Source organism: Acanthochromis polyacanthus, chromosome 7 (assembly GCF_021347895.1).
Source record: "Acanthochromis polyacanthus isolate Apoly-LR-REF ecotype Palm Island chromosome 7, KAUST_Apoly_ChrSc, whole genome shotgun sequence".
NCBI lineage: Eukaryota > Metazoa > Chordata > Actinopteri > Pomacentridae > Acanthochromis > Acanthochromis polyacanthus.
Genome location: NC_067119.1, coordinates 13,424,434 through 13,452,126, shown reverse-complemented (window position 1 = coordinate 13,452,126; position 27,693 = coordinate 13,424,434). Strand labels below are relative to the sequence as shown.

Sequence of the window (27,693 nt, the reverse complement as noted above, 5' to 3'; positions counted from 1 at the left end):
TTTATCAGTGATCAGCACCTGTTCAGCACTGCTGTGTTTATGTATTTTTTTGTCTAGAAGGAAGCTATTCGTGCTTTTTTATCAGTTTGCCTAAAGACATATTTCATTTGGAAAAGTTACTGGTTTCTTTGAGATCAATTTTGAGTTATACTGCTCAATAAAACAGCTGAGTTAATATGCAAGATTACAGCCGCAGTGCGAACAAAATGAGATTGTTTTATGAGTGGTACCATGAGTACTTTTTGCTTGTGTCATGTGACCAATCATATTGGCTTGTACGAGAAGGCAGGCTTGTTTATTGGTTGCACTTCAGCGTTTATAGACCTTTATTGTTTATTGAGTGTAGGCCCGCTTAGCTGTTGTTCAGTAGTAATTTAATTTTCCTTGTCTGGAAGGGAGAAACTGGACTTGGGGCAAAGGAAGTATCTGAATGTCATAAAGTGTCCCCCACAGTCTCTCTTCATTTCTGCTTTTTATCCTGACTGCTTCATGAATTTTGACTTGTCCTCTCAGCTGCCCTCCACCCTCTTTCCTTGCCTCTTTGTTCCCTCCAAGGTCTGGTTTGATATATTGCTTATGTATATTTTAAAAATGCATGGGAGGCACCTTATGTTAATTGCTCCCCTACTGCCAGGAGTGTTCAGACCTTTGGCTTTGACATCTTTCTCTCTCCTCATTTTTCTTTCCTTCCTCCTCAGCTTGTACGTGAGCTGCTGCATGAGGGCCAGGCTATAAGTGTCGGTGTGTCACCAGAGTCAGGCCAGGGCGGTCAGTGGCTGGCTCACATCATCCAGCTCATCAAAGAAGGATCTGTCCCTGATGTCCGCGTGGTCCCTGTGGGCATCTCGTACGACTGTGTGCCCAACACCAACGTGCAGGTGGATGAGTGTAACCGCACACTTGCAGGAACACATTTAACAAGAGCCATCTGTAACTGTAATGTCCTCAGGAGCAGCTGAACAGGTTTTCTCTAGAACAGAAGTTTTCAGCCTGCGAGTGGAAGAAATATGAGGCAGAGATGCTGCATGAGGTGAAAACAGGTGCATGTCAGCGTTCTAACAAAAATAATGGGTTAGTTATTGTAGTTTGATTAGTTGATTTGGTCTGCTAATCAACGCAGTCAACAGTTGGAGCAGCGGCTGTTTCTGTGACATAAAGCTCATGGAGGCAATTAAGGCATTTTAAAGGTCCCATATTTTGCCTTTCTAGCAAATTAATGAAAGTCCCACGTGTCCACAGGATGTGACTTAGAATTGTTCCCCTCAAAATACTGTGTAGCGATATTGCCTTATTAAACGTTAATTTAATAAGGATGCACTCGTTGATTGTAGTTTTATTAATCGGGGCACCACCCGGAGTTTAATTTACCGGGAAATTATTAATCAATCTTAATAAAAATATTATTAATTGATTGAAAATTTTGATTAGTTAATCAGTCTAATATCTGAATGTCGAGAATCCTCGAAAAACATTGACCTCAGTCAACACATATAAACGCAAAAGAGACTGTAATTGTGGTTTAAATGAAAGATATTTATTGACTAAAACTAATAACAAAACAGTGATTAATACAGTAATAAGTATAATAGGTGTGTGTGTGTGGGTGTAGGTGATTATAGATGTGTGTGTATGTGTGTGTGTGGGTGTGTGTGAGTGTGTGTGTGTGTGTGTGTGTTAATTATTCAGATTTGCATTTCTAACTAGGATTATGGACTGAGTAATCAGACCGCTGACGGTATGACGAGATGATTAATAGTTTGGAAAATGAACGACTGGTAAGTGACTAAACGGAGTTATTAAAAGAGGACTTTGGAAGCTATTTAAGGAAGATTTCAAGCTATTTTGAGACGTCAACCCAATAATTCAGATCACACCCATGCGTTTGCTGGCTTACTTTGTCGGAGAACGGCTGCTCAGTCTCGTTGCGGCTGGGACCACATTGCGTCTTGAACGGAACTTCAATCCTTGGCGGATCCCCGAGTCATGAAGTCTGTCGCTATGGCAACGTCTTAGCGTCCTGCCTGCTGATGCTTTTGAGCGCCTCTGGTTCGGTTCGGGCCAACTGGGTGGATCTCAGCAGATGGTGGAGAGCACGCAGGAATCGTTCGTCTTTCTCTGGGGTTGACTTGACCGAAAAATAGCTTGATAAACAAAACAGAACCGCAGGCTCTTGTCTATCTCTGCCGGTAATTTTGACTGTAGAGCAGATAGGTAAAGAAGCCTCTAAAAAACTGTCGGAGCCGTGAAACGGATCGAATTAGTTCTTAATTGAAAATAATTGTCGTCGAATAAAAATGGACTTGATTTGCTTAAGTAGTGAGCGTAGATATCTATTCTTTGATTAAAAGGAAAAATGATTAAGAAATCGCAGCTATGAGAGGCCTGCTCTGATGCTGGTATAGACTTAGAATAAAGAAAAGAAGAAAGAAGGCGCCAAGAAAACAAAAACTCGCTCTACGTAGTTTCTGGAAGCTAGTTAGGAAGAAAGAGAGCGTAGAAGCGTAAGATGGCTGGTTTTAAGGATTTTCTCTGAGAAGGGGCGTGGAAGTGTCGGCTGAGGCGCGCATTCCTTTGAATCTGAAGGAGGAACCTCCTTGGGCTCAGAGGGGAGAGATGAAACCGGATCAAATAATGATTAAAAATATTAAAACGCGCAAAAAGAACGATCTGTTTACTCCTCCATGGTCCTTACAATATATGTTAAACAATCAAAGATAAAATAAACTGATTATACAAGCTAGTCTAAAAATATGTGAGTTCTCGTTTCTATTTTATATGTTCGTGTGCATTCTAATGGTTATTATATGTATCACAGGGAAGACATGGTAACATACGTTCATACAAGGCAGAATAAAACAGTTTCCAACGGCTTTCAACCTGAATAACGACAAGTTTTATGATTAATACATTGAAACCTCGATAATGTCATGGCATTCCGACGTCAATAGGGGGCAATGTTGAGCTGTGGAAGCAAAATGTACTGTTCATGAGCAACACAATAGGTTTGATAACTTTTGATCTAAACCAGCTAGAAAAACGGGAGTTGGTTCAAAATGCATGTTGACATCTCACTGTGTCTTTTGTAAACACAGAATAACAAAAATACATTTCTGAATATGAGTTTTAGAAGTTCTGTGGCTGAACAAAGGAGAAAGTCTCTGCTAGCCTTTCAGAGGTGAGAAGCAGGTCATTAGAATATTTATGATCCTGCTTATCTGATGGCAGACCGGGAGAGCAGCAGAGGTCCAGCTGTGAGGACACTTAGTTCATCAAAGCAGTTCTGTTGGTGTGGACCACAAACATTTGAATGGTAATTAAATTTAAAGGTGTCAACAGTTCTCTGCAGGGACTCTGGAGTCTCTCTGTAGAAGAGGAAACAATAGGAGAAATCTCTGATGGGAACACGTGTGTCTCTTCTTTGGAAAGAAAAGAGGTTTTCTTTAAAAGTCAGAGGTCATCATAAACATGAATCTAGGGTGTCCTGGCGAATGGTACAGATGTCTCTGAATCGCATCTGGGATGATACAGGTCTCTCTCTGGTCATAAAAAAGCACTTTGGGCTCTTAGTCTTGTTTGTTTAAGCTTTCTGAGAGGAGAGAGTTTGTTGTTATCTGAGGAGGGGATCGGCTGTGGAATGTTTTGGTCACTTAAACCTGGATCTCACTACAACTGCAAAGTAGGTCCATTTAACAATGTTTGTGTAACTCCTGGTTTAGCCCTGGTATCAACAAGCTGCTTCAGTGTCAGTGGATTTATTTTCATACCCTCTTCAGGAAGAAAACTATCTCTGTGTCTGTCAGTGATAATGTGGGGCAAAACGGTCAGCGGCACGCAAGCTGACTCAGGCATCAAGACCAGTACATTGTAATGATCTCTGAGTTATCATTTGACATGGAAATATCACAGAACTCAACAGAGCTGTTGTTTTTATCTCGTGTATGATGAATTTATTTGACAACATTGCAATTTTAAAGTCAGTATTGTAGCAGTGCAGATCAACAGCTTGGAAATGGCTCTGAAATGACTGCTTGTTAACATGTGGTCTTAATGGGCTGGAATTCGAGCACTGTTTCATGCTCGTTCTATGTATGACAAGAGAAACAGAAAAACATATAAATGCACAAAGCTTTATTGGAAATTTGTCTCTATTAAAGAGAGAACAGAAAAAAGTCAACAAATGTAAAAACCTGCAAAGTTCAGATGACACTGAAGCACAGCAGGTGTCACAGTAACCTGCCTAGTTCGTGTTTACTTGGTTTTAAATAATCCATTTTGACCATCTCTGAGCTGTAGGCATATGATCAAATCTAATGGTAACAATAGCCATGTTAGCCCAGAGACTAACACTGAACACTGAGGACGGCTGTTGCTCTTGGCTGAGACATTTTAGAATTAGAAGGAGCAAGTAAATAAATCTGGTGGACTGACAGGCAGCTGCTCATTCTGAACGGCTCACCTGAATGCATCAGGCAGTGATCAGTTGAATTGTTGATTCTTTAGCTGAAACTTGGCAGCTCAGTGACATTCTTACTGACTTTTAAAGCTTTCTGCTATCTGTTTGTGTGTTGGAAGTAAACATCTTCATATCTTAGCAAATCCTCAAACTAATAATGTTTTTTATTATTATTTGCTTTACCACATAGGAGCTATAATACACACACAGTTATAATTTGAGTAAGAACTGAACACAAAGATATGATTCACACACATTTGTGGATTCAGTGTGTCTGACACTTCCCGATTATCTCTTTTGTCTGTCACCTATAAACACTGATAAATCTGCTCACAAATCATAGAAAAATATGTTCCTTATGACTCCAGAATTTGCCTGGAAATCGCCATATTTTTAAGCTTTCTTCAGTGTCTAACTAATCCAGTCATTGTATCCAGTGATAGCTGTCTGTGCCGCCATGGATAATTTGCAAACAGGACCTGCCAATAGATAATTAGCATACTTTTAATGGTGCCAGTTTTCTAAAATGTAACCAAACGTAGGCCAAAAAAACAAGTTGACAGCATCACTGAATCCAAAGCAGCATTACTCTTTCTGGTAACGTCCAAAATGAACTGTAGTTTTACAACTGGTCATCCACCAAACAGAAGAATACTGACTCCATTAATATTAGCTAATTTCATGCTGCCCTATCAATATTTCCAACACAGCAGAGGCTCACAGTGTCAGTGGTGGTTGCAGTTTTCAGTTTTTCTCTTGAGGGGAAACTCACAGTGTCAAAGGCGTGGTGTGGAGGAAAAACAGAATTGCCAGTGATGATCCTGCTTTGAGAGCCTTTCACAGCTTTGCTCTAATTTCTCACTGCCCAGCGTCGGTTGATTAACTGAGGTCTGCATTTCATGTTTTTTTCCCCCAGGCCACAGCAATGTCTATTAGTCTCCATTAATCTTGCCCTCTGTTGTCTGCACTTTGACGCGATACTGGAGAGTGGGTGTTGCTGTCGGTTAATTGTGATAATCAGGTCCTCGCCCCATTATTTTGTTCTGTCATTGAGAGCACATACAGTGCTGCACACACAGTTGTAGTGCTCGTTCACACTGTGAGACTGGCTGTTTATCTTAGTGCCCGTCATAGATCCTGCTCATTAGTGGTATTGCTGTTGGAATGTCCATCCTAAAGGCAAAGACCTCATTATGATATAATGGCTAACTCGCAGCCTGTAACACTTCTATGAATGTGTGTGTCTGTGTGTGTCTGTGTCTGTTTTACAAATCTCACAGGTTGGCTTGAGATCCGTGTTGCAGTGGATGATGTCTTTTCTCTGGCGGAAACCAAAAGAATGTGTGAGGATCCACTTTGTCCTGCCCTTTTCTCTTAAGGTAAAAAGACACATTCACAAAGACCTGTTTGTTATTCACACCGGTTCCCAGACTTTTTGGTTTGTGACACTGAAAATGGAACAGCATTCTTTGTGACACCTCATCACAGGTCTTAGTCGGAACACAAACTGTGAGCAATTCAAGAGATGGAAGGAAAGAGAGGGGAAAATCACTGACAACAAAGACTGTTTTTACGTTAAAGAATAATACCTCATTGCCTTGTGGGGTGCTAGCAAACAATAGGCTTTGTTATATATCACGCTGACATTAGGAGGTAGATTAACTTAATTTTCTGCTACAAATGAGTGTTGAAGTGGTTATGTTGTTTTAAGTTCATCCTCACTCAAGACTTGTTATTGTCAATATATGCAACACAAATGAGCACATCACAAATTACAATCTCCAGTAATGATTACAAGCTCTTCTGAAAGTAGGATCAATTGTAAAAAAAAAAAAAAAAAATGCCACATCAGTCTGCATTGGTTTCAGCTAGGTGTATCTAATAAACTGGAAACTTCTAAATTGCTGTTGATGATAGAGAAATGAGCTGTAGCAGAAACTGATAGTTAATAACAAACGCTTTGTGTAATTTTATGAACTCATTTAACTAGAACATCGACATTAAATGATTGAAAGATACTGATTTCCAGCTGTTTGAGTTCTTTGATGGCGCATGTGTGTGTAATTGATCCTCCTTGTGTGTGTGTCTGTGTGTGTGTAGGAGATGTGCGAGTCCAGGAGGTGGAGAGTAGACGAATGGCTCCCTCTTCAGGACCTGTTGCTTCCTGTAATCCTCAAGAACAGGTAATCAGACCACCTGAGTATCTACCTGCATGCATGACCGGGTGTTAGTACTGTATGTGAACAAACCACAATGGAATTCAGATGTAAATTTTGAATTACCAAACATCTGTGCAATTGAAAAGTTTCCTTCTCCTCAACTTTTAGAATACTTTGCTTTAAACCTTAAATCTGGCACAGTTGTGATGCAAGCTCTGATGAGAGTTTTCATCCTCTTAGACTCGGTCCAATTACCATCAACATTACACAGTCTGCCAGTGAAAAAGATAACGGAAAGAAAATAACATCCTCGCTCAATCTCTGCTTGGCTTCCGACGAGCAAAGTGGCTTCTGCCTTCATATGCTTAATTCTTCTGAGAGAGAGAGAGAGAGAGGGAGGGATGCTGGAAAAACAACAGCCCGAGTGAAAGAGATGGGAAGTGATAGATGACGAGGGGTAAAGAGGGGTTGTTAGATTGGATTGTTATCAGCATGAGCGTTTTGAGTTCTCCGTGCATGTCTACATTACAAACACGCTCCAGTGCTTACAGTGTGTCTCTGCTGTGCTTTCTCCTTCTGTTTGTCCCTGGCAGCCGAGCTTTGTAAAGTACACAGGGAATGTGTGGGCTGCTCTAATGAAAATGAAAAAGTCCTCACACACACACAGACACTGCCAGCCACAACATTAAAACCAGCTGCCTGATATTGTGAAAGTGTCGCCCAAACAAATCTGGACATGGGATCTCTGGGGGGTCTCCTGTGCCGTCTGGATTTTGGAGTTGTGGAAGCTGGCGCAACACCTTGGACTGTTTGTCGTGCTCCTCGAGTGTTTTCTGAGCAGTTTTTGCAGTCAGACAGCGCACATTGTCCTGCCGTTGCCATGTAGGTGCAATCTTGGTCTGCAGCAGTGTTTAGGTGGGTGGTACATGTCAAAGTAACATCCACATGGGTTCCTGTACCCAAGGTTTCCCAGGAGAGCATTGCATTGTAGCGAGATGGTCAGTGTCATTCACTACACATTTAGGTGGTTTTAATGTTGTGGCTGAAAGGCGCCCACGCTTGGTTTATTTACTGTTGGTTGAATTAAGCAGTGTTGTTGTCTGTAAGTCTTGTGTACTAACAAAATCAGACTCTAAATGTCTCTGATTCACTCAGAGTTAAAATGCATAAATAATACTCATATCACGGCAGAGTAGCCTCAGATATACAGCTAAAAAATCCATCACACACTTCAGTGTTTGAGTGATGCCCCTGCTGTTGCATCCAAGTGTTCTTTTATACTCAAATACAGCAGCTGGGGCGCCTGTATAGCTCAACGGGTTAAGCGGGTGACCGTGTACAGGGGCTGGTCCTTGACACAGCGGCCCGGGTTTGATTCCCGCTCATGGCCCGTTGCTGCATGTCTTCCCCCAACTCTTCTCCCCTCCTTTCCTGTCCACCATCTCTCTAACTACTCCTATCAATAAAAAAAGGCAAAAATAAAAAATTTTTAAAAAAGAGAAAGAAATACAGCAGCTGTTACAGAAAACTTTTTTTTTTTACTTAAAATGTTTTTTGTTTCTTCAGCAAACTGTTCATTACTGAAAAATTCAGAATTTAACATCGTTCCAGTTGGGGCAAAGAATACTTAAACCAATTGCCGTGATTTGTTGTGCAAAGTCTCTTGACAATGTATGCAAGATGCTGCAACACATTCTAATGGCTTAAGGCCAACAGTGGATCTTTTCACCAGTTGCTTTATTCTTCAAATTTAATCCCTGTAATCCTTGAGATCTCGGTCCTGGTTGATGACAGCTGTGGTTACCGTGGTAACAGCAAGTGTGGTTTACCAAACACTCGTTGAAAAGCTGCTTTGTCAAAAATACAACAGAGGAGCAACGGATGCATCCGTTTACGCTGTAAACGCGCATTATATTCCACCATGACCAAGTTGGTTACTGTACGTCTTCATGCAGCAGCTCCTTCATGTTAAATTACTCCCTGTAATATTTAAATCTGATGTAACACATGCTAGAAATTATCATTAACATTTTAACTTTGTGTTTTTATTAGACAGTCACAGTTTACGCTCAGAGCAGTAAAAATTCCATTTCCTGTGGCTGCCTCACAATCAAAGCTGCCCCTCTGTTTTGTTATTTGGGCAAATTTGCTGTGTGCAGCTCTAATGCAGTGTAAAGCAAATGAACAGGGCTGTAGCTGTTATCAGAGATAAAATTTCACCTCAATATAAAATCCCTCACCTCTTTGGAAGCACCACAACCTTGGCTGGAAATACAAAAATCTAAAAAATCTGTTTTGTGCTTTATGATGGTTATAATGCCATAAATTATTAAAAAAAAGAAAACAAAGCTGAATTTCTTTGGTTAGTTAGTTTGCTTATTTTGAAGAAATGGAATCAACATGTGCAACATTATTCCAAGTGCCAACAGGTGTTGCTACTGTTGGAGAAAAAACAGCAACTCTACATAGTATCAATATTTTACTATTTATTATTATTAATTATTTCTAGTTTGTGTCCATAATTTCTGCCATCAGCTTTGTGTAAACACAGTCTGTGGTTCACTCAATTGTTGGTTGCACGGAGGAGTAATATTGTGTTTTTAAGCATACCTTTTGGTCCAGACTAGACTCTGTGTAGCATGTGATTTCTTTTAAGTTGAAAATTTAGCATGAAAGAAGCTAACATGCTGTTGCGAAAATAGCCTGTAAATGTAATTATATGTATCAAAAATGTGTAGGCTAATGTGGCCACACCGCGTAATTGAGTGTAACATTGCACTCATTTATCAGCAGGGACACCACTCAGACATTTAATTCAGGCCATCTGGGAGACCTTTATAAAGAATATTTCAGGTTGAATGATCATCAAATGTATCACATCTACTTGTATTGATCAGTCTCAACCAAGTCATAAACTCTGATTTCATTGATCTCCAGTTCCCAAACAAAGAAACACATGATAATTATACACAAACATTTATTAGCAAATACTAAGGATAAACAGCAATGACATAACAAGAAGAGACATTAAATGAATAAAAAAATAAATGCAGGTAAACAAAGTAACTGTGATCATCACTGGAAGCAGTCGGTAGAAAGGTGATGAATTTAGAATTATGTTGGCGTTGCAAAAGTGTGCCGAAGTAAAAACACTAAGAGTCAAAGCTCATAGTTATAAAGAAAATATTCCCCCGTTTCATTGTTAGTTAACTGAAGAAGTCCAACAAAACATAGGAAAACAAAATCTATCTTAAATTGTAGAAAAGAAACCTTAGCAATTGTATGAAAAAGCGTGAAAAAACACTGAAGTAGCAAACCCTAGTTCACAGTTATGTCATATTTTTCTTTAAGCCATCATAAAAGAACCCAATTCTAAGCCTTTGTTTTAAGTTATAAGCCATTCATAGTTTAAGTCATCATGAAAGAGCCCGTTGCATTCCAGTGACTTTCTTTAAAACTGAAAGTTTTGAAGCCAAATTTAAATCAGCATCTAACCAGTCATGGATGTGTTCCTCTCAAGGAGTGGTGTCAAACTTCACTGTCCCGGAGATCAGAGGCCAGATGCCTTTAGAATTTATTTTTAGTTCATTTCTTAAATGTATGCATCCAATTATTAAATATCTATGATGATCACAGATCTGAAATTCCACGAAATATGTGATTAAAACAGTACCAATCGTAATATGTTTATCACGTATGAAGTAAACTTCTAAATAACTGAGAACACAAAAATATATATTCATTAGCAAAAAAAGAAAACTTTATTATTTCATTTTTTAAAATTTGGATTAAGAGTCTGTGTCTTTTTTTTGCAGTGGCAGAGAGAAGGGGGTGTTTGTGTATTCTATGTGTACATCTTCCACAAACACTTGAGATATGATGTGTTCTTCTTTGATGCTGGTCCTGATCAACCCTGGTGTCAGGTTGAATCCAGATGTTGGGAAAAATGCTGATTTTCTTTATTATGAGGGTTTCAAGCTGTTCCATTCATTGTTGTAGAGAAAGTTCTGGGTGTTAGGGAGAGAGAAAGGTCCAAAAGCCACAGTGAATAAGGTGTAGTTATTCTTACAATTGGCACTTTGATCATTTTGAAGTAAACATCTGCTCTGCAGATGTTCTATTTGGATGTGAGTTTTGGGTTCACTATCTTTTGAAGTGGTGTCTTACCAAATTTACAGCTGTGGGAAAGGGCCTTTGGATTCTTTGTGTATTGCTGGAGTGTTCTGCTGCTCAGTCCGCTACATATGCCTTTCAAAACCACTGACAGGTTTTTGGAATTCAGAAGTTTGAAGTTTAAGAACTTAAAAAAGTGTAAAGTACCTGAAATACTTGAAAATTCTCTTCCATATCCCTAGGGTGACATGAACAGTCCAAACCAATATGTATATTGTGTACGTACTTGCCATTATAACTGATTCTGAATCTGAAAATGAAAATGCTGTAAATTAATCCTGATGTCCTTCTCCTCTCACTTTTTCTGTGAAGAACTGAAAGCGTGTTTGGGAAAAGGAGGATGTCATGGCTCCTGCCTTCTTCTCATTATGCATCTGAACTTGAAGAGCCGGGTCATCCAGACAGGAACCTCAGCGTGGCCATCATCCATCACCTCATCTTCTGTAAATCCATGATTATGCACCCCTACTGAATAATAAATGAGTCTTTGTAAGCTGCTGTTTTAATTGTATGCAAATTGTGCCGCATTATCTCAGTGTGTGTGTCTCTTTGTAGCTGCAACTTCCTGCATGGCTGTGATGGCCACCAGTGTTGTGTCCAGCCTTCTGCTGTACAGACACCGCAAGGTACATGCACCATCCCCGTATGCATCATCCCTGTGCTGGTGTGGCTGCCAGGGTAATTTCCCCTCGGTGCTGTCAGTGTTACAATTTGTCCCTCCAAGCATCCATCGTTACTCCAAGTCACTCATAAACAGAATTGGTTTTCGAGCTGGTGTAGTAGAGTGAGAATGATTTTCTGAGTCATACCCACCAGTCTCTTACTAATGTCACCAGATGGTTAATGCTCACGTCTGATTTTGAAATTAAACTTCTCCTTCTCCTCCGCAGGGCGTGAGCGTATCTGGCCTGTGTCGTGATGTGGACTGGCTCATCGACGAAATCTTGTTGAGGAACAGAGACGTCGGCTTTGGAGGAACTTTAGCCAACGTTGTCCACTATTCCCTCTCTCTGCTGGGCCCCCACCTCATCATAGCTGCAGCACCGTCCAGGTGATGAGCAGCAAAATTGTTGCTCATCAAAAATACATTTTTCTTTTCTCTCCATCTCCATTAAGATCCTGTCTTCCATGTCTCTCTTCTTGTAGGGAAGACCCTCTCATCGTGCCCCGTCCTTCCTTTGCTGCCACACTTCACCTCTTCGTCCAGGCCCAGGCTGTCAGACACACCTTTGTAGTGGAAGCTGTTGGAGGTGGGTGACTGTGAATGCATGTATCCTGTGTAGCTAACAGAACTTTTCACTTAAATATCATCTCGGGGCCTTGTGTTCTCTAGGCACCTTATTTTTCGTGGGAGGCCTTGGCAGTGGCTCCGACTGTTGGCATGTCAATGTGGAAAATAATTTTGAAATATGACATTTAAAATTATGAGAACTTAATATTCATGATTTTTTGGGAAGTTTTGAACGGCGTCAGGGTACATGCAAAAGAGATTTTTTTTTTTTTTACTTTTAAAAATAAACAAGTAACATACAGACGGGTCGGCAGTGACACTGAAGTTCAGAAGCTGTTTTTTATGGTACCGCTTGTTTATTGCTACCTGTAATAAGTCAGTGAAACATACAAATGAGGCAGTAGAATGATATGAGGAGCCAATGCTGAAACTGAAAGATTTTCCCCAGACTAGATCTTATCCAGGTTACAGTCTTCTTTTCACCAACTCCAGACCTCTTTTATTACAAAGCTTGTTGAGAACTCCAAAATGCATGCAGTTCACAGTAGTATAAATCCTTGTTATTGCTGCTCTGACCTTTGAAAATCTAGCCAATAACATGCTGCATTATAGATATTTAGGGATTTGTTTGAGTACTTGATGGTTTTACAGAACTCATACCGAAAGCCTTACTAAGAACACAAATAAATACCGAAAAGCCGTTGTTCTGTTCACAGCCTACACAACTGTACACCACTTACCTTAGCTCCACTATATTTAAAAGCTAATAGTCTGTCTGTGTGTTTGACAGAAAACTGCTTTGTACAAATAAATTGTCTTGTGTTTTTATATATATACATTGATCAGCCTTGTCCTTAACATGGCAGCCACAGTTCTGACTCTTTAGGACATAAACACCAGATCTATTGGGATGCCTCTCTGTCACAGGGACATTGGCATCAGATGTCTTGGGTCTTGTGGATTGCGGTTTGGGCCTCTGATCATCTGGCTTACGCTGGCAAATCTTGTGTATTTGCACTCAGATTGGGATCTGTGGAGTTTGGAAGCTGAGTCAACACCTTTCACTCTTTTTCTTGTACCTAAAGCTGTTCCACAGTGGGTTTTGCAATGAGGCAGGGAGCACTGTCCTGCTGGGGGAGGCTTCTGTAGTTGGGAAGTGCCACTGCCTTGGAAGGATGTGCTTGTTCTGTGCAAAATGCTTATGTGGATGGTTTGTGTCAAAGTAACACCCATATGAAGGCCAGCACCCAAGGTTTCACAGCAGAACATTGCTGTAACAAGATAATCAGTGTTCATTTCACCTGTCAGTGATGTCTGATTGGTCTGTGTGCTATTTTTTACTCTGGTATTTCTTGTTATTGACCTCTTGATTTCAATTCCTGAACATACAAAGCTCAACAAACTAAAACCAGGCGTCCTTGTGGACATTTAACAGGATTCCCACTGGATATCCCTGAGCAATACACAAACAGCTGAACTACGCCGTGTTTTCATCATTATGAAGTCATAAAAGGAAAGCACTAAAGTGACAAGGTTTAGGTTTAGAGGACTCAAAAGCATAACACGAAACACTCTGAAGAGAGGGCATAACAAGCTTTACTGACAAAAGGCTCAGCCTTTCAAGGTGTAAACCAGGCAGTCAAACAAAGAGAGCGACAGCAGTCAAAAAAAAACAAAAAAAAAACAGGTGCTTTCAGAAAAAAACAGGCAGAGCAACAAGCAAGCACAACAGAATGCTGTAAGGTTTTGCTGCTGCTCTTAGAATTTCCATGTATACATGTGGGTATGCAGGGATCTCCCACACCAGAGCTGTAGCACTGAATATAACTTAGTGCTGATGGAAATTAAATATTTTCTGTGATTAAAGTGACTGAATTACAATCTGGCAAGGTATGAGTGGTGAACAGGGAACATGTACAGAAGGGACCAAAGAGGGATGTGGACGGCACCGAGCAGGGAGGTCAGAATTCCAGGTCAGAAGTATTATTAGCAGGAAAGCAGGTAGACAGGGGTGGCCTGGTCTGAAATGATGGGGAAATTAGTGATGGAAGAGCATGATGACAAGAATGAATGGCTTGATAATGTAAAATAAAACGGCTTATGTTGAGTATGTCATCACTTCATATGTAGTGAAATTCAGCAGTTACAGCATGAAGCTTCCAACTTATTGTTACTTTTAAGATGTGCAAAAGTATCAAGTATCAATTAAAGTTGCATCTTAGTTTAAAAATCTGTACATTCAAATACAGACCTGCAAACTTAAATTTGGTTATTGTTTTATCTTGCATGTGCTTTTATTAAAAGAGAAACACATTGATGCCGTTTCTGTCAACGTCCATCATAATCAGGATTTGGCATATTGGCCCAGTATCCCTACAATTAACAGGATGATTGAGCTCCTCACAGTTTATTTCCATTGGTCCATTCATTGCCATAAAAGAGAGGAGTTGCAAACACATGAAGATGTAACCCAGATGAAAAGTAAGGATGTTAGGATTGAGGATGAGTGTGCAGCAAGTGAGAAGTTTTGCTTTTGTCCAAGACTTGCAATTAATATTAATGTTTGATTATATGTCATGATTTTACTCCAATCTTCATGTGTTTTTTATTGTCCAAATATAGCAATAATGTAAAAAATATTAGCATCTAACATCCAGTAGTTTGAGTTTGCAGAATTCTCCAATGCCGTTGTTCTTCCTTGGCAACAGAGTTGAGAGAATTGCATAATACATGAGAATGTATGGTAATCGTCTAATGGCAGAAAGCCTAGATTCCAAATCCTCACCAGAGGTATATCAACTCCTGCTGACAGGCAGACTGGCGTGAAGCCATAGATACTGTAGCCCCATTTCAGTATTGTTGGTGGAGGTAAAAATAGTGTGTTTTTGAAGTACAGGAAGCTGCTTGTCTTGCATGATTCATTCATCCTGCATGACTTGCTTTGGTTGTATAGGAAGTGGAGCTGGTGGGCATGGGCTTTGTACTGCTGAAAGCCTCTGTGGAGAATAGTCCTACATGGGCGCTTACTTGAAGTGGTAAAAATGAGTTACATGAGCTGCGCTATATTTAGGGGATTATATTGTGTTGTAATAATAAAGCAATCTGGGAGACATGTCATAACACTACTTTAAAGAGAGAGAGAGTCAAATCTACCCAGCCTCCATAATGGTTCATGTTTAACATTTGTTCTCCAGGTTTGATTTTCTTTGATGTGTGAAGGCTTCACTGTTGAGTGACATAAACAGTCTGGATGTCACAGCTTTCCCACCAGCACATGATGAAGCAGGATGAAAGGGATCGCAAGTATATAAATAAAGACGTAACACTTGTGTAAATGGCGGAAATCCTAGATTACACTTATCAGCAAAATCTCATCTGCTGATCCATCATCCCAAGAGCGTGTCCTGACATAGTTCAGCCAATCTTGACATGCTTTTTTACATTACGCAGACTTCTCTCTGCTTCATCCTGGATGACAACACCTGTTTTCTTATTGTGTGTGTGTGTGTGTGTGCTAGCAGTGAAGTGTTTGTGTGTGTTTTTGTGTTCTTAGCATGTGCGGTGTCGGCCATGCTGTGTGAGGTGGCTTCAGTGGTGTCATGCAGCAGGGTGAGGAGTGACGGTGTGGAGGGAGAAGAGGTCAAAGAGGACATGGAGTTTAATGTGTGCTCTGCAATCCAACCTGACTGAGAGAGCCTTGCAGCTCTGCCATCTCCTGCCACCGGGCTTCGTGCCAGTGAGTGTTTGAATTCATATCACACACACACACACGCCCCAGTGTGTCTCATTCAATGGATGTTTAATGGAGCCTGAACAGCCATTCATCCTGCTCTGCTGCCTCTATCTCAGGGAGAGAGAGGTTTTGGATTGTGTGTGTGTATCTGTGTGTGTTTCTGTATGTACTTGCCCCACAGACTGACTTCAAGGGCTCCGAATCTGAGCCAGAAATACTGCTCCTTTCTGTTTGCCAACCTTTCATTTCGGCACCTGCTCTTTCTTGTCTCTTCTACTTGCAGCTATGTTTCTCACCTTATTCCCTCACCGAAAATATCCCTCCTGCTCTCATCCCCCTGCCGGCCGCCTCTCATTCTCCCTCTATGATCTGTTCTACATCTGTGCTGCACACCTTATGCTCTCTGTCAGCTGTCTAACTCGGCTCGTCTTAGATAATGTGACGGGCTAAAGCTGTTTGCGTCCTTAAACCTTGCTTCCCATTCAGCTCTCTCGTTTCTTCTCTCTCCCTCTCCAGCCCTGTCAGTCATCCCAGAATTTCGCTCTGGATGCTGTTGACAGTCCTGGTAACGCTGTGGCATCCCTGATCAATGGAGGAAAAGTTAAGAACATTTCTACTTTTTTGAAAGTTGTGCTCATCCAAAACCTTCAACATTTTAAAACTGTTCATTTTTTTTGTAAAGATTTCAGAGTAAGATGAATAGATCTGGTCTGTGTTGGATCTGCAAATAACTCTTCAAACAGTACCTTTTATTTTGTTTAAATTTGATTACAACACTCAGTAGCCACTTCAGTACACACATCTCTACATTCTAATGTAATCCATTGCAGCAGTTCTTAGTTCTTCTTTATGTCTATCGTCTTTTTTGACTCTTATCTAAGTGTTAATTAAAATGTACAATGTTTTTCTGGACTGCATTGTACATTTTTTTGAACAAATAAACTCTGTCATTGTATGATTAGTGGGACTTAGAAACACCCCCACAATTTAATCAGTTTGTTCCTTTTGTCATTTCTGATCAGTCCGCTGCGGTCGATTTGTAGTAGGATCACAATCATGTGATCAACAGCAGGCAGCTGTCTTGACTTGTTGTCATAGTTACAGTGATGCTGTGACACTCTCGCAATGATGCAAGATATGAGATACAGAAATCTTTAAGAAATCTGTGGATCCAGACTATAAACTGCATCACTGCCAAAATCTAATCACTTGGTCCTTGTGTCATTTCTGGCCTTCCCTGAATATTTCATCCAAATCTGTTATTCCATTTTTGAGTAATTCTGTGCACGGACAGACAGACAACTGTATGTCGATCGTCACATAACTCCACCGTGTTCCTTTCACAGAGTGATAAAGGCTATTGTATTCTGTTCTTTTCTCTTCTAAAAATATGGAAATGCGTCATCATCATCTTTTATGCTGACTGATCACGGCAGCTTTAATTTAGAGAGTAGTAATCTTCCACCTTCAAGGTAGCAGTATAGCACAATACCATTTTTATCTATAACATCAGTAAAGTAATTGAATTTTAAACCTCAAACATCATCATTAAAATTTAAAAGTGTGAAGCATTTAAAATATTGGGTGTTATCACAGGACTGCATTAGATTGTACCTAACGAAGTCGCCACAGCATATATTGATTTTATTCACTGTCGGTTATTGTATGAATAAATTCATAATCTAGATTAAAATGAAACAAAATATTTAAAATATAAAAACTGTTGTGTGAGCTCATTGTGTGGTCTTCACATTGCGTTCGTCTTTCAGTGTGAGTTACTGCTGTTTGTTGTTTCCTCTATACTCTGTAGATTCCAAGGGATGTTCCTATCTGTGATTTCTGGAAGAAGGACGGTATTCTGACCTGGACCACACTGATGACCCCTATCACAGCGACTCTGACTGCGAGGAGCAGGACCTGCGCTCCTACAAGGTACAGAGGAACATTACTGGGCCAAACTGGCTTCTTTACGTGCTTCGAACAGCATGAGTTTACACAACAGGACAAATGTTCAATGCCAGTCTAACCTACAGAAGATCGAACTCAGGTGACTGGCTCCAGGGCACATACAAAAATACCAGAAACACCACATGAAAAAGAACTTGAAGTAACTAAATCTCCATTCCAAAAGCACCTACATAAATGAGTCATGTAGCTTGAATGCCAAATAGCAGTATGTGTCAGCTTTAAAAGAAGCCCAGCTTACATGTCCGTTACATGTGATGTTTTCAAAGAAACATGAAGCAGCTAACCTGCTTCCAAAGGGACTAAGCAACCAACACTCAGAGGTGCCGGTGCATCAGTCATAAACACTGCAAAGTGACTTTGAGGTGGCAGTCTCAAGAGTCATGAACAGTAAAAAGTGAGAAGCAGCAACAATCACAGCACACTGACAGGGATAAACATACACTTCAACACAGCAGCTGACAGCTATGGAAAGATCATCAATCAATTAAACACTTTTTGCTTATTTTCAGCATGTCAAAATTTAATGAAAAACATCACATTCATCCTCTATTTCCCCACTTAAAAGCCTAAAATTTAGAAGCATTCTGTTCCTTAGCTGACAGGAAAGGTAAGAAACAACCATTTTTCTGTGCAGTGCTCTTATTCCAAAGTAAGGAACTGTTGTTGCTTTGGGTTTTGGTGTCTCAGACTGGCTTATATCATTTGAATTGTGAGGCATGTGTTTACTTTGAATGGGCCTCTTCACTATACACTGAGGAGGTAGCAGAAATATCGACACTTTACAGATATGTGATGTTCCGTTCCTGCATCAGAAGCCAAATGCTTGAATGCATTAAGAGCTATTGTTTACAAACCTATTGTTTATAATCTACAGTCATTTCATCGCACCTTGGCAGCTACTTTAAATTTAACTCCTTTTGTAAACATCTCCAAATTGTGGTTTATTTTCTATGCTAGAATTCACATCATGAGTGAAATAAACACTCACCATTGCTGTACTGATAACAGGTTCAAAAATACTAATTCAGATGTCCAGGTTTAAATACATCACAAACCAAAGGAAGCAATCAAATTAGTAGGGTGGGGCTTAATGTATTAAGATTCTTTTGCAGAATTAGTTTCCGGTTCCAGCATGGATGGCTAAACTACTCCTATATTACAACTTCCAGCTAGTTTTACAGAGCTTGAGCAGCTTTGTAGGTGAGCTGATGTTCAAGCTGCAGTGAGTGGTGATGATGGTGTAGAACTACATCTAAGCTATTTTAAAGCAGGAGGGGATTATTTTCAAGGGGAAAAAGACTATCTAAATATATAACTTTGTTACACAAAGATGAGTTTTTCAGGGTTTAATCAATGACCGACATGAGCCTTTCAAATGTGCTCATGTTCAATAAATGTGCATCTCAGGCCCTGTTGAGGGGCTGAGAGTGGTATTTGTTACAAGCATCACTTGAACAGAAGCACATAGCCAAACAAAATGCTCATTGCTGTAGCAAATGGGTAAAACTTCGAGGTGAGTGTCCTGATGAAACTTTACATACAAATGAGACAGAGAGGCTGTCCACACACAGCATATTGCGAGCTCTCAAAAAATTACTAATGAACATTGGAACACTGAAATGGAACATTTTGGCTGCCGTGTCTCTTTTTTCTTGTTCATATTAGATCATTATGGAAACAGACTGGTAAATGGACTGCAGTTATATCGGGCTTTTATCCAAAATGCCTCACAATTTACCTCCCACTCACTCATTCACACACACAAAATAGACACACACACTGCCATTCATTACATTCACTACTATCACTACGATTTCTCTCTTGATCTAACCCTAAGTTTACGCCATGTTTTTATCCTAAATTTAATGGTTTGCATCACGAAGACTCGGTTTTTGTCACCCTAAAAGCAAGGCGTCACAATGTGTACACACAACCACACACATACGAGGGGCAGCAACCTGTCATGTAAGGCAGCAGCTCAACCTTGGCAGTTAATTGGGGTCTTGTTCAAAGCGAACTGAGCGACATGTGGGCAGGAGGAGCCAGAGATTGATCCACCAACCTGCTGAGCCACAGCCACCAGTTGGTGCGTGCGTTCTCATATCAGGTGATCTCATAATTGTAGGCCGAGCTGTCTTTTTTGTGTGCGTTTGTTTGTTTGTGTGTACAGCCAGCTTTTCATATGAGCGCTTGCCTGACGAGGACCTTGACGGCTGAAACGCTGCATCGCTAACAGTTGTTATCGGGGAGCTTCTTTATGCTCTGTTTCTCACAAACTGTCCAATATCCTAGTTTCTTTGTGAGACTCCTTTTTTTTTTTCTTAAAAATATAAGGAGCATTCAAGCAAACAAGAGTAAACTAGAGAAAAGCATCCTAATAAGTTTTCATGCCTACCTTTGCTGCAAGGGAGCTGACAGCTTTGGTCCAGTTAAACCACTGCCACCCACACTAGCATAAAAATCCTCTCTCTGACTTCAGCTTTGTCCACTGAGGTAGAGCCTCGCCAGAATTTACACAGTTTTACTCTTTCAAACTCCTGTCTTTTAACTTTCTCCGTCCAGTGCACTCAGTCTTCTTGGCTTGACGCCTCTGCTCTGCTGCTCACAGGTGCTGAGTGAGGACAGCAAACACCTCCATACCAAACAGTGAAAAATATTCCCTGACCTCCTCCCCTGCTGACTGTTTCCACTTCACCTTGATAAATTCGCTCAAGGTGGTCTTACAAACCCACTGTAGCAACTGATTCTGTTGTGGAGGCTCATATTTTTGAGATTTACTCCCAAACACTTGAGCGTTTAAATATTCATTTTATACAAAAATATATAAAGCTTTCCAGAGGCGCTTGCATTTATATTTGTGTATATTAAGTTATTTATTTGTATTGCTTCTCGGTTACACTAGCCGCAGAGTATTATAAATAAATAATCATCCCCCTGTATGTTTAGAACTTATTTCTACAATGAATGAAGACCATGATGTGCTGCAAATGACAGTTAACGGCTAAAAAATACTGCAAGTACTCTCTGTTGGGTAAATGATGTAATTTCTGACATTTCTGTGCTGCTATTTCTTGCTATTTACTAGACAATGTATGCACAGATACAGATCCATCTGATGACTTAATGTTGGAGAATGTGTCAGTGTTTATTCAGGATGCTAAGATGCTTCTTTGAATCCAACCAGTGCAGCTTCTTTCTTTAAAAATCAGCTTGTTTTTATTATCTAATTATTGTATTGCGAGTACATTTGCAAATTGCATTTATGTGCAATTTCTTTGCCAAGCCTTGTTTCCACAGGGGCTGCTGTGTTGCCCTTTTTGTTGTAATGTGTGTTTACTGCTCTTCTCTCTCTGCTGCTGCTCAGATTTTAAAGTTCTGCTGTGTTTTGATTCATTGAAGCGCTGTAACTTAGTATGATGATATTTAAACACAAATTGAACTAGCTTAGTTGTCTAAATGGTGACTGCTCATTGAAAAATTGGATGAGCTCCATTCAAAGTGTCAAGCTGATTCATATATTTTCAAGCAGATTTTGTACCAAAAAAAAAAAAATGCGAGGAGTACAGCTGCAGAATAGTCAGATACGCCTCCTCCCACATGAGGAGGAGTTTGTATGTGTAGATACCAGAAGCTGCCTATATCAGCTGCAAGCTGTTCAGCATGCTGTAGTGGCGAAAGCATCCATCCTTTAAGAGCTTTAACTTTCATAATGGCTTTGCATGGCTGTGTAATGACCAGAACAATTTTACAGGACCAGCTGCACTCCATAATGTACACTCTGCTCTCATATATTCCCATATTACATGATTATTATGGCCCCACACAGCTATTTATACAGCGCTGTCATGAAACCCCAGTTTCATGGCCTTTCTCATTACCAGATGTAACCATTAACACAGTCTTTATTGCAAAGTAAATTTCCAGCTTCTGAATCCCTAAAACAGACGACGGGCTTCTTTATGGAAGAATTATGCAGTTTTTCAGTTTGCACTGTGAAAAAGTATCCAAACAACTCTTTCCACACAGTTTTGTGTACTTCTAGTTGTGGCTGTAGGCCTTGCTGCCAGGTGAGAGAAGTTGTATCTTTAAAGGTCCCATATGGTGAAAATCAATTCTTATTTTGTTTTGTGCTTGTTATAAACTTGGAGGTGTAAAATAATGGCTCTTGAGATATGAAAATGTTTCTTACTGCCGTCCCTAAGCCCCCAAAAATGGATAGCCTCCCAGCTTTACAAGTCGATCAGAATTTTATTGAATTGCTACATACCTGCTGACGAACCAAGAGCTGTCTAGCACAAACTGTGCAAGGTGAGCCAGGCTGAAAGCACAGCTGCCGGTTCTGTTTACTTCCTAAAGTTGGATCTGCAAACTCTAAAATGTCTCAGCCAACTAGCAGAGCTCAAAAAATGTTATGCTGTTGGCTGCAAGAGTCAACACAAGAGTCTTGATGCACTTCAAGCATGTGAAGAACTGAACATCCAGTGGGTTACAATTTTTGAAGGCCATGCCACCACAAAACTAGGAAAATACAGTGTTAGCTTGTTGTACACATCTTGTGCTTCAAACTCAGTTGTTGTTTACTTCTGTTTGCTTTCTCCTTCTCTCTGCGGTCAAATATACTGCATTTTAATACAGCCAAATTCCCATTAAAGCTGTTCTACTTCACGTATTTTTCTGCTTTGGTTTTCAGACTTACCTGAAGTAGTGACTGAAACATTAAGGCTGAATATTGATCATTTCCAAACTGCTGCTCAGCATCACTGAACTCCTGATTTTATACCTGAAATGTTGTCTAACAAACTCACCACATAGAAACTACAAAGAACAGCTGCTGTGCTGTGAATTTAATGATATTTCCACTTACAATGAGCATTCAGAGAGAAAGTTAAGTTATAAAAAGTCCTGGTATCACAGTCATTCACATCTGTGTCGGCTGATGTGATCAGCTGTTTTTTTCTGTGCTCCCACTTGGAGAGGCAGAGAGAGTCTTCTTCCTGAAGACAATAGCAGCTCAGCTTACATCAAAGCTACAAACACAAACAGTTTATTCATAATAGGGCTACACCAAGGGGCTATTAAGGTGTGGTATAATGAACAACTCCTAAGTGTTTTGAGCTGAAAAGTTTAAAAACATTCTAGTTACATGTGAGATTCATTAACTTCCTGAAAATGGGCACAGTATGGCCTTTATACCTTTAAAGCACGGCATATATGTCTAGACAACAATGTGTTTCCAGTTTTCGTGTTTCAACAACTGCGCAATATCTTAACCTGTTTCAGGAGGTCGTCATTTGATATGGTTTTCATTTCGCAGGTGAGCAAAATGCTTAAAAGCAAATATAGAAAACAAGTCTTACTTGATTCCTATAGTAATCCATATTATAGCAAAAATATTGCACCAAGTGAAACAACGGTTCATTATTCCATTAATACATGAAGGCCAGTTAGCTTCTGAAAATTCAAGAAAGTTTCTTCAAGTGCAGAAACCATCAAACACTGATGAAAGTGGCTCTCAAGTGCTGTTTCAGGAAAGGAAGGGCAAGAGATCCCTCTGTTACAGAAGATAAGTTCATCAGAGACTTAACAAATCAGCAATTAACAGCAGCTGAGATTAGAGCCCACATCAGTGTTTCCCAGAACAGACACAACATCAACTGGTGGAGAGACTGTATGAATCAGGCCTTCATGGTCACCCTGCAGCAAAGAAACCACTACTGAGGAAGACTAATGAGAAAAAGACAACAGCTTGGGCCAAGACACACAAGGAAGGTCGTCAAACTAGTGGAAATATACACTGTGGTCTAATGAGTCCAATTCTGATATTTTTGTTGCCAGTAATCTTTTTTTTTTTTTTTTTTGTGAGACACAGAGGTATGGATCGGATGATGTCTGCATGTGTGGTTCCAACTGTGGACATGGAGTTGCATGGAGGTGTAAATGTGTGCTCTGCTGGTGACACTGATGGAGATTTATTAGTTCAACACTGAAGCAGTATGGCTACCACAGAATCCTGCAGCGACACGCCATGCCATCTGGTTTACTCTCTGTGGGAACAGCATTTGTCCATCCAAACATCAACTTTCCTCCACTTGCCCAGTTTGCGGTGGCAGCAGGCTTAGTAGGGCATTCCCAACAATGATTTCCATTTATTTCCTGGGGATTTCCAAGGCTTTCCCAGGCCAGATGAGATGTGTAATAAGTTCTTGGTGTACTCTGGAGTCTCTTTGCAATTGGACATGCCTGGAAAACTTCCAAAGAAAGATACTAATTCAATTATATCCTGATTGCACCTAATCAGACTCCTGAACTACCATTACTGGCTCCATTCACTGTAATAGAGCAGCAACTCTAGTCTGAGCTTCTCAAACTATTTTCAAGGCTGAGCCCAGCGACCCTGTGGAGGAAACCCATTTCAGCTCTGTATATCCATGATTTAATTCTTCTATTCACTACCCAGGGCCCATGACCATAGATGAGTGTTAGAAAGGAGATGGATTGGTAATTCAAAAGCTATGCCTTCTGGCTCAGCTCCATCTTCACCTCAGCAGACCAGTACAACACTCACATTACTGCTGATGCTGCACCGATCCGTCTGTCCATCTCACGCTTCATCTTCCTGTCAGTCAAGAACTGGATCCTCCAATACTTAACCCTCCTGTTGTCTTCAATTACAGGCACCAAAAAGTATAGTTTCCTCATCTGAAAAAAATCAAAAAACCTTCAGGAAGAAAATTCCAATAATTCCTTAAAAGTTTCCCTTAAGTTTTTTTAAACAAATTTGGAAAGAGAAAATTCTTGTAAATATTCTCAAAAAATAAGTAAAAATCTTCCCAAAAAATCCTAAAAATATCTAAAGTGATTAAACCTCTTATATTTCCTTTAAGAACATTCACATAAAAATCAACCAAAATCCAGCGAAATTGGCTGGATGCCTGTTCTATTTTTAACATTTCTTTTTTCCACCAAAAAAATTTTTCTGCAATTGTAAAAATAATGGAAAAAGCCTTGAAATAATGCGTGTTTAAACCTTTGATACTGTTGAGTAATTTATGGCTCAGAGTTGGTGTAAAGGTTTCACTCCTGTCATTGCTGTTGCTTTTTTTTTTTAATCCACTCACCTTTCACTTAAATGTGATACACCTAAAACTCCTCCTGCTGTCGATGTGTGCTGACACTTTTGGTCATGGATGATACATTTATCTTCCTCTACACTTCCCTTCTTCAAACGGTTTATCAGCAGGGCCTTCACATTCACACTCAAAGACAAACTGCGTGCCATAACTTACTGTATGTGGAGACTCAGTAAGACATGACAACAGTAACAATCTGCCAACTGTAGTGAATTTATAAGTTTAAATTTACATCGATTTGAAAACTATGAACTCTCTCATTAGTGTATTGCCCTCATAAATGTTGATGCCCCAATGTTTGAAGACTACACCTCTGTGTCCAGCAGCTGCACTGTGATAGTGACTTTTAAGTATGAACTCATTGTAGTGGAAAATACTCCTTTCACTCCTGCAGTCCCTCAGCCTGATTGTGCCTTTTCTGACCTTTCCGCCTTTGGTTTGTCTGCTTTTATAGATAAGCCAGCCAAGTCGGTGTCCTGAGATGCTCTTCTTCCTCTGCAGTATGCTTGCTGGACATCTGAGAGCCCTGTGCTGGACCACCATGGGACTGGACCACATCGACACACCTCTGGCGAGTATGTGCACTGAATGTTCAAAGGACTCTCTGTGCCCCTTTTCAGCAAATGAACGGAAGTCTCACATGTTCCCACAATGTGATTTTCAGTTTTTCACCAAAAAAAAAAAGCAAAGAGAGTTAATTTTACCATGATGGTGATTTTAGTTCTGTTCTGAAGGGCTGTTTCAGTGTCTGTAGGTTTAACCCTCGTGTCGTCCTGCAGGTCAAAATTGAACCATTTAAAAGTTCGAAAATGTGGGAAAAAAAAAAATCACAGTGAAACTTCTGATGTCCACATTTTCAACATTTTTAGGAAATCTTTAAACATTTTTTGGTGGGAATAAAAGAAATGTTAAAAATGATTCTTAAGAAAATTTGCATAAAAATCAACCAAAATCCAGCGAATTTTGCCGGATTTTGGTTGTTTTTTTTGTGAATGTTCTAAAAGAAAATGGTAGACGTTTTACTGATATATGTGTATGTAATCACTTTAGATATTTTTAGGATTTTTTGGGGAAGATTTTTACTCATTTTTTGAAAATATTTACAAGAATTTTCTTTCCAATTTTTTTTTTTTAAATAAAACTTAAAGGAAAACTTAAAAAGAAATTATTGGAATTTTCTTTCTGAATGTTTTTCAAATTTTCAGAAATTTGGGGAATTTTTTTGCAGATTTTTTGGGGTTTTTTTTCAGACAAGGAACAATTTTTTTTGATGCCTGTAAATGAGGACAACAGGAGGGTTAAGACATCTCAAATTAGGAGGCTACATGAAAGTAAAACTCTCTTTTCGAATGAAAAACTTCTATTTTTTTTTAACTTGTCTGACTTATTTTAAGACATCTCAGTTTGACAATTCTGGTAAAATGTAGCTTAAAATAAGTTTTCTCAGCTAATATTAAGATCTCAATATTCTAAATATATCTTATTTCAAGAAATCTTACCAAGCCATTTTTCACTTGTTCTATTGGCCGAGTTTTTCACTTATTTCAAGGTAAAAATTCCTTGAAATAAGTTTTTTTTTTTTTTTTGTCTTGTTTTGAGAGGAGCATTTTTTTTTTACAGTGTACAGATGTGATTGAATGTTATGGATCATTTTACATGCATTATGCTTATAAAATCAGTAGTTTCCTGGTGCTGGTCAGCAGCTGGAAACTGCCTATTGTCTTACGAAAGAAACAGAAAAATATACAAATGAAAACAGGAAATTGGTTGTGTTAAAATGCAGCACACGTGAGCACAGAGAGCAGGAGAGATGTACACAGATGTGAACGTTGGTTGAGTTTAGGTGACATACACTGCAGTAACCCACACCGTCCTCATGTTTTGAAGTGGTTCTAAAGTTTCCATCATCTCTGCTTGTCCTTTTATATTTCATTCTCCACATAGTTCTGACCTGTAGGCAGAAGATCCAAGCTCAAGGTAGCATTAGCCACATTAGCCTCACAGCTTGCTAACACCAGTGATTCTCCTGTTATTTTGGTGACATGGCGATCAAAAACAAAAGTAATCCACTAGGTCTGTGGCTTTTTAGGTGCTAGGAGTGCATGGAGACTCTTGAGTTTGTTCTTGCAGCAAACAGGAGAACATTTGGTGTGTTTTAGTGAGCAGAAGCAGCTCTAGAAGGTAAACAAACCTGTGACTAACTGAAAGGGCGGGTGTTTCTGTGAAATGTCTCACCTCATGAGCAGTGGGCAGTGAGGGGGCAATATACAGGTTTGGAGCGAGATGACTAGTGATGTTTTAGCTGGTGTGTAGCAGTTCAGTAACATTTTTACTGGCAGAAGTCCAACCACAAAAGACAAGTAAATGCATTTTCACCATATGAGCCCTTTAAGGAACAACAGTCGTCTCTGATCAGTGTGGAGAGTAACAAATGTAATGGGCTATGACTGGCTTTTATGGTAATGAGTCTCTTTCCGCGACTTTGCCTTGAAATTATCATGTTTTTTAAAAGGTGCAGAGAAATCAAAGCACTAAAGTAGCTCTTGAGTTGGAAAAAAAATGCTGAAGGCAGTCTTCATGTCTGATAATTATCTCTCACCCGATGCTATTTGTAGTGACCTTCTGAACAACCCATCGGCTTTAGAAACACAATATGATGGCACGTCACCCAACCACAAAGAATCCATGCATTATTTTAGCAGGCTGTCCACACTTTGCTGCTGTAAATGCCTCCATTTTCATGTCTTTCCTGCTGCAGAAGCTGAGTTTGTGGCTCAGATACGCTCGCATCTGCGTGACACAGCGAATGAGAAGAAGCAGTACTACGGTGAGCTCAAGCTGACATC

General features: G+C 39.9%; 1 protein-coding gene across 1 annotated transcript in view; it reads left to right on the top strand.

The window, feature by feature from the left end:
- The window catches only part of gpat2 (glycerol-3-phosphate acyltransferase 2, mitochondrial), a 44,791-nt gene that overhangs the window by 14,295 nt on the left and 2,803 nt on the right, over positions 1-27,693 (top strand). Inside the window, 14 exon segments of the mRNA XM_051951121.1 lie at positions 699-878; positions 5,734-5,832; positions 6,554-6,636; positions 11,098-11,228; positions 11,341-11,411; positions 11,676-11,836; positions 11,932-12,035; positions 15,570-15,648; positions 15,689-15,752; positions 16,266-16,349; positions 17,560-17,617; positions 17,620-17,681; positions 25,302-25,422; positions 27,606-27,674. Coding sequence (XP_051807081.1) covers positions 699-878; positions 5,734-5,832; positions 6,554-6,636; positions 11,098-11,228; positions 11,341-11,411; positions 11,676-11,836; positions 11,932-12,035; positions 15,570-15,648; positions 15,689-15,752; positions 16,266-16,349; positions 17,560-17,617; positions 17,620-17,681; positions 25,302-25,422; positions 27,606-27,674 — 1,366 coding nt within the window.